This window comes from Saccostrea cucullata, unplaced genomic scaffold, assembly GCF_032062105.1.
Source record: "Saccostrea cucullata isolate Sc308-1 unplaced genomic scaffold, CSIRO_AGI_Scuc_v1 ctg13267, whole genome shotgun sequence".
NCBI classification, from domain to species: Eukaryota; Metazoa; Mollusca; class Bivalvia; order Ostreida; family Ostreidae; genus Saccostrea; species Saccostrea cuccullata.
Genome location: NW_026920733.1, coordinates 1 through 9,937, shown reverse-complemented (window position 1 = coordinate 9,937; position 9,937 = coordinate 1). Strand labels below are relative to the sequence as shown.

Sequence of the window (9,937 nt, the reverse complement as noted above, 5' to 3'; positions counted from 1 at the left end):
TATAATCCCCCTAAATACTGGGGGTGTTTACACTATGTTTACATTGGTACGCTGCTACTACGATTCACAACGCTGCTACTACGATTTTGGCAAATACTCAAGAATTTGATTATGACGTCACTCATTCACAGTGATTTTCCGAAAATGAAAAAACAATAACACACAATAGAAACAAGAACACAGCAATTTTATTCAAGTGAAAAAATACATTTACATTTACTTTTTCTTCTTCTGTGCCTTATCGGTCATCAGGGATAGTTTCCTCTTGTGAGTAGTGCTGGGTCCTGGATTCTCTCTGTTTTCTTCCTTTTTTTCTCTTTTTTGTCTCCTTTCACTGGAGGTTTGGTCTGGTGGGTCCCTGAGATCTTAGGTTCCTGAGGCTTTTTCTCCAGTTTTTCTACTTCTTTGACGAATTGTTGATCCTCCTCATCCTCTGTACACTTATTAGCCCAATGGCCAAATTTCCCGCACTTGTAGCACAAATCTTTCTTGGGGCAATCTGGGGCCCAATGCCCTAACTCTTTGCAGATGTAGCATGGATCCGTCTGTCTAGTTTTCTTTTTTTCTCCCGATTCCCCTTGTCCTTCTTTTTTCTGGTAAGTGCTTCCTCCTCCTCTCATTTTATCTTGCATGTTAGTAACTTTCACTTCTAATTTGGATAATTTGGCACGAATCAAACAAAATTCACTGGCGTTGTAAGTTTTAAGATCAGTCAGCTTGTTTTCATGATGACCCACCTTCTCAGCAATATATTTCAGCGTGTTGTCATGATGTCGCACTTTCTCACCAATATAATTCAGTTTGTTGTTAAGATCACTCACCTTGTTGTTCATATCATTCATCTTGTTGTCAAGAGCGGACAGCATGTTAACAATCCCATCCAGAGTTGTATTTAATAGGCCCATATCTTCTTTATTCGCATATTCTGGAAGATTATACATGCCCAAATCTAATCCCACTGCATCCTGTGACTCTGGCATGGGGGCCCCTACATAACCTTCAGGTGTCACATAGTTGGGGTTGTCTGTAGTATTCATCATTGCTTCTGCCATAATATTTTCACGTCTGTCAAGTTCGAAATGTCAAGCAAGACTGATCCTCAAATCCCAGCTCCGCTTTATATACCTGCTGTGGGCCGTGTGCAAAAAATACCTTGGCTTTTATACCTGTTGCATCATCTTTTTGATATCTATTGCATCATCTTTATATATCTAAATTGCATCATCTTTATATATCTATTGCATCATCTTTTAGATCTATTGCATCATCTTTTTGATATATATTGCATCATCTTTTTTGATACCTGTTGCATCACCTGTAAGGGGGGACCGTGTGCCAAAAATATACAATTTACCTACGTTTTCTACTGGGGGTATAAATGAGAAGAAATGTCTAATCCTTTCTTCACAATCGACTATCATGTCAACCCTGATACACACTCACTCTCTGATTTTAGATGGGTATGATTGTTTAGTACGATGGGCACAAAATCACCAAGAATCTCTACCCCCGGAGGCAGAACAAGGATTTCGGGAAGCGAGCACTATCATGGAAACCCTTCAAGATTTATGGTTACAATGCCTAGCCTTATCACATCATGCGACGACCATGGGGAGACTAGCTACCATACATTTTCTATGTCGACATATGAAAACAATTCTGCCCCAGAAATGGTACGGATTGAACCTGACCCGTTATTTCGGAAAGCCTTACAGTTTCCTGACCCATCCCCAAGCGGACAAAGTGATTTTATTGTGGCAGGACATAGATGCAATGGAGAAAGTATGAATTCAATACGGAATGAAATACCTGGAAATTTCATACAGGCTAGGAAATCCGTGACTTTTAATACCAGCCTCAATCAAATCTACGAATTACCCCCCGAAGACCGGAGAAGTCCCTGGACGCAATTAGTAGCGGATCGAATACGATTTCGGAGGAGAATTCGACAGTTAGAAGCATTGTTAGTTTTTAAGAAATAAAATTAAAAAAAAAAAAATACTACATTAGTGTTATGTTATTATATGACGTCATAGATACACTCGGGTTCGGCCTTTCCCCCTTCAATTTTGCTTTCTCACTGTGGTGGGCGTGTTTACCAAATGGCATGATTTTCTTTTAGCCAATCACATTTGATCACATGATTGGTTTTTCCATGTTTCGCACGCGATTGCAGTATCGTCTGCTATTGTTTACAAATACAGTCCCTCCGAGCGCCCAGTGTCATTCCTTCGTGGCTGATTCCATTGAACAGTACAGAGAAAAAAGAAGCAAGAAGAAAAAAGAAGACAGAATGTCAGGCGGAAACTTTTACTACGAAGATTTATATCTTATACCGGGTATAGTTATTGAGTCCGTGTTGATCGTCAGGCGCCTGGACAACCAGCGTGAGATAATGAGGATGAATATGGCCAGAGTGCAGATTAATAATAACAGAGGCAGGAGACCGCACCCCTACAGAAGAGAGCCGCCCCGCTCACCCCCACCGCCGCCGCCATCCAGACCCGCTTCGCCGCCATCCAGACCCGCTAGACCCGCTTCGCCGCCATCCAGACCCGCTAGACCCGCTTCGCCGCCATCCAGACCCGCTTCGCCAACCCCCCAGGGACAAGCGAGGAACCAGGGGCAGATTCCCCGCTGGGGTGTTGCCGCCCCCACCCTGGACATTTACTGCACGTTGTGTTTAGCGGACGAAGAGCCCAACAATTTCCAATGCAGTTTCTGTCTCCAGCGCCCAGCATGTATTTTGTGTTCTGCCATGTTGATTGAGCGGGGTCTACCATGCCCCTTATGTCGTAATCCACACGCAGTTATACAACTCGGGGGGCAGAGGACCATGGATCAGGACAGTTCGGATGAGGAGTCTGAGGTACGAGTGGGGCACATAGTACAACACCTACTGAGCCAGTAAAAACCCACCTGACTGTCCACCAGAAACCCCAAAAACCAAAAAAAAAAAATTTTAAAAACCAAAAAAAAACCCAAAAAGTTTTTTTATACAAACAGCCCTTTTAAGGGCTACCCAATTGTTTCGAAAAGATGCCTTCTGTACAGTCAATAAAAGAAACGTTATGTGTCTTAGAAAAAAAAAAAAGATCTTTTTTTTTCAAAATACAGTCAAAGAAACGATTGTATCTTAGAAAAAAAGATCATCTTTTTAAAAATACAGTCAAAGAAAAGAAACATTGTGTGTGTTTCTCTCAAGTTATAACACCAGGTCACTTTTTTTTTTAAATTTTTACAACTTCATAAATTTTTTAAAAACTTTTAAATTTTTTAACTTATGAATTTTTTAAAACTTTTAAATTTTTTAACTTTTAATAATAATAATAATAATAAACCCTTTTTTAAATAAATTCACATTAAAACACACATTTTTATTTTTTTTTTTTTTCATCAAATAATAACACATACATACACATACACTTAATGTGAATAAAGAATGTACACCTATTTTGTCATAAGTGTGGGGTATATTCATTATTTTTTTTTTTTAAATATTCAGGTAAATCTACAATCTCTTGGAACTAATTCTCTGTTTCTCACTTCAGATTTAAGAACCCCATATTCTTCATAGTCACCTTATCTATAAAAGGTTCTTTCCAATTCTGGGGTACTCTGAGACATATCAAAACAAGTTAACCCATGAATCTTTTTGTACATATATCTCTCATGACAGCTGTATTTCATTTGAATGAATCCTCTCACATGATGAGTTTTCCAGTTTCTGGATGCCTTTCTTTTTGTAAGATCAAGTATTGATAATCACTTCCAATGATTTGATCTACACTTTCCTGTCTGCACCCAGTTAAATCAAATATCCAATATTTGGCTATTCTAAATCTGTCTATTTTTAACTGAGCAATATAAAAGATTACCTGTATTTTCTTTATGTTTGTTTTGATAATGAGTCTTAATATCTTCCAAGAGTTGAGTTTGAATTTCTTTCATTATTTGTGGACTCTTCTCCTCTGTGGGTTTAAAATCCAGTGTCTTTATCAATCTTTTTTTCTGATATCTTTTTTTTCTTATCATCTATAAGCTTGGCTTCTTTTCTAGTCAAGGGTCTTACAGGGTAATCCAGGTTACCCTCACCCTCTATGGGTAATAAAGGGTTATATTCCTCATTTACTTCTTCTGTAATCAAGGGTCTTTCTATGTAATCTCTCGCATCATTAGGATCACTCTTTTCTGGACTTAATTGGATATATTCTTGTTGAGAAATGATCTCAATAGCCCCATCATCATGTAATTGAATTGGTATACCTCTGTCTACATCTTTCTCTAAATGAACTCTCTCTCCAAACTGAATTTTACTCATTCCTTTACTCTTTTCTTTACTAGAGGTGTTACCCATGGTTGAGACAACAACAGTACTGAGTGTTTTTAATTTCACACCTTGAATTTATACTTTTCTGTGAAACTATCATGGGGAAAACAACCCAAATATTAAGAGGAATTTAAGAGTGATTTTTGAAATATTTGTGATATGTATGTATATTGTGCATAAAATCCCATACAAGTATTTTAATTTAAGTCCCAAAAACATGGTCATGACACAGTTTCTGATATTAAATGTCTTTTTTTTCTGTTGTAAAAGAAAAATTTTCACTTCTCAAAGTAATTTTTTTTCTTCAGAAACATATTTCTCAAACTCCATAACTCATTGAAAGCAATGAGGTATATGACTATTACTTGTAAGTACAAACACCTTTCATTTTTTTAAAATCCCTGGTAGTTTTCCTTTTTTCTGGCAAAGTTTAAATGTGATTTTAGATAACATGTAACTTTGATTTGTCTAAAAGTTTAAAAATCATCTTTCATTTTTAACAATACAGAAAGATGAGGGATACCATTGATCACTATACCTTAAAAATGTCATTTAAATCATTTACATTTATTTACATTTCCTCCCATTCTATACTGAATTCCCAACACCTGTTTTGTATTTTGAAAAATAATCTATGGTTAAAGGGGGATAATCGACTTTTCAAAAAGGCTGTTTTGTTAACAGACAAAAAATCAAATGGATTTATTCAGGTTTTTAAAAAAAATTCATGGAATTTTTTCTCTGCTTTTTTCTTTTTAATGTCATTTTATCTTCTTACTTTTTTTTCTCACTTCTTGGTAATACTATAGAATAAAATCTGTATGAGTATGAACTCTCATCATATCCCATTGTTTTTCCTAGAAGGTTTTTTTTTCCACTTCATGTTTTGTTGTTGTTGTTGTTGTTTTTGTTTTTTCTCATAAAGACAAAGTTTAACATGAAAATCAAAATATGCAACATTAAAAAATTTATATTATTTGGTAGAGTTAAAATAAATAATTTCCTGTCTCATCCCTCAAGCAAAAACAATATCAAAAAATTAAAATGTTTTTAATGTGAGTATAGATTCAAATTTCCTGGAATGATAACTTTTGTACAGCTTAAAAATTTAAAAGATCAGGTTTTTTTTTTTTTTTTTTTTTTCATCTATTCAATGGTAATATACATGAATATTTCTGGTATGTCTTTTTATTTTTTCAGAACTTTAAATTTATTAGAATACAAATAATATGGACACTCACATACTTTAAAGTGATGTTTTTAAAAAAAAAAAATAAAAATAAAAATAAAAATTAAAAAAAAATAAATAAAAAAACGGATAGTCTTCTCTCTGTGATATACATGTTATGATTTTTTAGTTTAAAATTTTCAAAGGTCTAGAAAAAAATTCTGAAAGAGATGTCACTGAGGTTTTCAATTATAAAACACCACTGGCTTCTTCTGGTCCTGGACAATATGTAGAAGGCTGTGTATATGTTTCCTTGACTGATGAACAGAATGTGCTATCTGGAAAAAAGAAAAATGTTTTCTTTCAAACAATATTTTTTTTTTAAATAAAAATTTCCAATGCTGAAAGGATGACTGCACAACATGAAAATACCAAATTCATTATCCCCATCTATAAATTTACCTCTGATAAAATAAATTTCCCTCTTCTAAAATTTCTTAACTTTCTCCAATTTACCTTCTATACTCCAAAATGGGGTGGTCAGGTTCAAACTTGGTATGGCCAGCTATTAATAATCTGTTAATCATCTGTTTATGGAGACCTAAAATTGAACAATAATATATTTAGATTGTAGTGTTAATTATTTTTTTTTCATTGCTTGCAGAAAAATAATAATAATCACTGTTAAAATATGATAATGTAAAGAACTGATATGAAAAGTTGGTCATACAGAATACCCTGTTAGTGTAGCAAAATCTATGTTTTAAAAAAAAACTGTAACATTTATCTTTTGCATTTATAAAGACATATTTTTGCAAAGAATTTTTCATTACTTTGAAAAAAGTAGTCTTATTGTATAATAGGGTTAACTTAAAATTTTGTAGACTTAAAAGTTGTACATGATGTGTTACACATCTTACATATGTAACCATTTCATTTCAGGGTATTCAGCATATATTGTGGTTTTGTCTTAAATTTGTTGGCTTATGTAATCAATAATTTGAGAATACTTAAATTAGGAAATATATGAGAGAATAAACAAGAAAATTAAACCTAATAAAATGTTTTTTACTACAAAGGGGTTTATCTATAAGTACATTTAGTCTATACAATTAAGGTATTTGTGTATGAAATAAACTTGCATTTGAGCATTTTAAGACAATTGGAAACATTACTGTAACCAGTTTAAAAAATGATTAGATTCACTGTCAGCATGTTATTTCTTGTAAAATAAATGAGAAAATAATTTAATTTTATCTGAGTCAGGTTTTTTTAATGCAAATAAGAAGCATTGGAAGTTGGGAATATTTCAGTTGATATGGAATATAAGTTAATTGAGCATAATTAATTTATACAAATTTTTTTTTATACATAAGTGAATAGAATTGGAAAAATCTATGTATTAAAGAAAGCAAATTCTAGGGCTGTGTATTGAGCCAAAGTTTTCGATAGGATACGATACAATATTTTTTAAAGTGATATGCGATATATTGAATTCTAAAAAAGTCTATCAGAAGTGGCTTCTAAATCATTTTAATGCATAAATTTTATAATAATTAAGTGTTTTATTACTCATTCTAAAGTTCTTGTCTCATTGTCTTTACAAATAACACTTCAAACTAAAACTTTTTGATGACAGTAAAATCAACATTTTCAAATAAATTTCTCTGTGTATTTTGTAATAATTATAAAAACTGTGTTATTTCCTTACAAATCATTTAATTATTGAACAGTTTTAATTCAAAAAAGTAAAATATAATCTTTGGTGATTGAAATTCCTATCTTTTTAACAAAATTAGAAGAAAACTGTCTCTCCGATAGGTATTGGAAGTTATTTTTCGATACGATATTTTTTTTTTTTTTTGAATATCGATACGTATCGATATATCGATATATTGATACAGCCCTAGCAAATTCTACTAAAAACAGATTTTTTGCAAAACAAGTTAATACATGTTCATTTTACTTTGCTATCTTGAACATTAATCTCAAAGTCCTGGATATCTCAGTACATCTAGAATCAGTTTTTTCTCTCTCCAAAAAATTAAATGCTACCTGTGATAACTCTTCATAAATAATCCATACCACAGAGATGTGTTGTTTCTGTTCCTCAGTTAACCAAGCCTCAGTTATCCAAGTGAAATCCCCATCTTCACCCTAGTCATAGTACTTAAAAAATGCACCATGTAAACTATACACCTCCTCCCTTGCAATTTTTCTCTCCTTCATTTACCAAGTAAAATGTCTTCTTTCCTGATATGATAATAAAGTACAAGAAATGACTTGAAAATATTTTATTGACAAAAAGTCATCAAGTTAACTTTTGTCTTCTCTTATTGTCTTAATTTTTTACTAAATAATATTTTTGTCAATGTTCAAATCTGTATCAGTATTTAAGTAATTACCAATGGTTATTTATTTTGCTGTATTCTAATTTAACATTTTTATCTTTTAAAGACTGTTATTGACACCAAATCAAAGTCTACATTCTCTTCACACATACAATATCGAAACCAAAAAAAAAAAAAAAAAAACCTGAACATGGTGAACTTTCAAAATCCTAGGTATCCTAAAGTAAAGTTAGCAGATCCAATGTACATACTGGATATGATTGGTTTGTGTTGCTGGACATAACTCCCAAGAATAATGGAACTTCCACAGTCATACTGTTGATACCTAAAATTTTAGAGAAATATAACTACCCTATTATCTTAACTGTCTTTTGGTATAGCATTCCTCCAAAGATATGAGTGTGTAACCTTCCTATGGAAGTACACTGCATAAGTGATTGTCCTGACCTGTTTGTGTTCTGACACTTTGGTTTCTCTATACACCTATGTAAAAGACATCTTTTTTAAAATACATGGGTGGCATTATTGATATTGAAAGTACCTTTTGTGAATGAAGATTCATGCGCCAGCCTCCAAAGTATATTTAAACAGGAGAGAAGGTCCACCGCATTCCCCATGCACTCATAAGCAGATCTCTGGAGGGGGTCAGTAGAAACACTTAAGTAGTTTTCTTTCCCCTGTAAATATAATGTCAATATTAAATAAAAAATTCAGAATTCATAAGCACTTGGATAGAAAACTTGAAATCTTTACCAACTATGCTTTTAAGGAAGCTGAGGGTTAATAAATTAAACATCTGATATAACTTATTTCTTAGATATCTGTTAAGATATCTTCAGCTGTTAACTATCATTTGGCAAAGAAAAAATTCACACATTTTAGTTTCACAATTTGATCATTTTTGTAAATATATGGAGCTCTTCTTCTTCTTCTATAGGAGATCAATATAGTCTAAAAATGACCATGACCACCAAGCCCTCATAATTTCAAAAAAAGATCATATCATCTACTTATCAATTCAATTAATTTGAAAATATAATCAAGCATATATAAAAAAAATATATATATAAAAATTAGGACTGGATATCTCATTGAAACTTTACCTTCAAGTTTGATTGTTTCTATGTTGGTTGACTAACTATGTATTTCCAAAGGAATTTGGGCAGACAGGCTGAACTTCATAGAGAATGGATTGGTTAGGAACAATACATATCTTCCAGGTTGAGGACTGTATAGAAAATAAAACCATTTTGTTAATATGACAAGGAACTGCATGAAACATTACATGTTTAAATACAGTGCCAAAAAAGTTCATGAAAATAGTTCATCATGTTATCTTTAGATAACAAAAGAAGCACAGTTATTGTATTAATATCACAAATACAAAATGATTATCAGTGTAATTTTTAGACACTAACAGACTTTTTTTATTAACAACAGATTCAATTTTGGTTTAATACCTGTCAGTACAGCATACAAAAAGATATTAGCATATACAACATGTAGTCCTACATTTTTTGAAAAGCTCATTACCAAGAAACAAAAGTGAAAATGAAAATATGTGTATGCCATATATAGCACATATTTAGAATCAAAACAAGGATAAACCTTTTGTAGATTCTTACTTTTTCTTTTATTACATTCCTTATAGATCACAATTTAGTAAGTCTGAATTCCATGGGTAACAGACATAATGCATTTAATGGAATTATATCATCATTTATGCAAAAGGACTTATGAACATTATGAAGTTTCCTTAGTATATTTTAGACAAAATAAGACTGTGCTTATATGAATGTTAGAGATATGAGATCACATAAGAATTACACAGTAATTAAATTAAACCATATAATCATGGTTAAATGCACAGATGACCTTCATAGGAAAATGTAAACAAAACAAAGACAAACTTACCAGAGATATCCAAATATATGCCCAATAAGTCTATCCATTAAATAATCCAGTGAAATAACATCTCAGCTGATCCTGAAAAAAAAGCATACAATATTCAGTGATACTCAATTTAACCTCATTTTACAAAGGAAGTAAAGCAACAATTGACAGACAAAAGGGACAGAAAAACATGTT

The 9,937-nt window shown here is 32.3% G+C and overlaps 1 protein-coding gene and 1 long non-coding RNA gene across 2 annotated transcripts; both read right to left on the bottom strand.

The window, feature by feature from the left end:
- Positions 1 to 248: 248 nt before the first annotated feature.
- On the bottom strand, positions 249 to 1,052 carry LOC134256594 (uncharacterized). Its single transcript, XM_062739276.1, has 2 exons — positions 788 to 1,052; positions 249 to 625 (listed from the first exon to the last, which is right to left on the bottom strand). Exons 1-2 carry the CDS (start codon positions 1,050 to 1,052, stop codon positions 249 to 251), a joined length of 642 nt encoding a protein of 213 aa, XP_062595260.1.
- A 4,543-nt stretch (positions 1,053 to 5,595) lies between these two features.
- Positions 5,596 to 9,840, bottom strand: LOC134256587 (uncharacterized). The gene is made up of 7 exons (XR_009989746.1): positions 9,764 to 9,840; positions 8,953 to 9,077; positions 8,391 to 8,526; positions 8,034 to 8,174; positions 7,584 to 7,751; positions 6,015 to 6,099; positions 5,596 to 5,836 (listed from the first exon to the last, which is right to left on the bottom strand). It is a non-coding gene; the product is annotated as an uncharacterized LOC134256587 (long non-coding RNA).
- Positions 9,841 to 9,937: the final 97 nt, after the last annotated feature.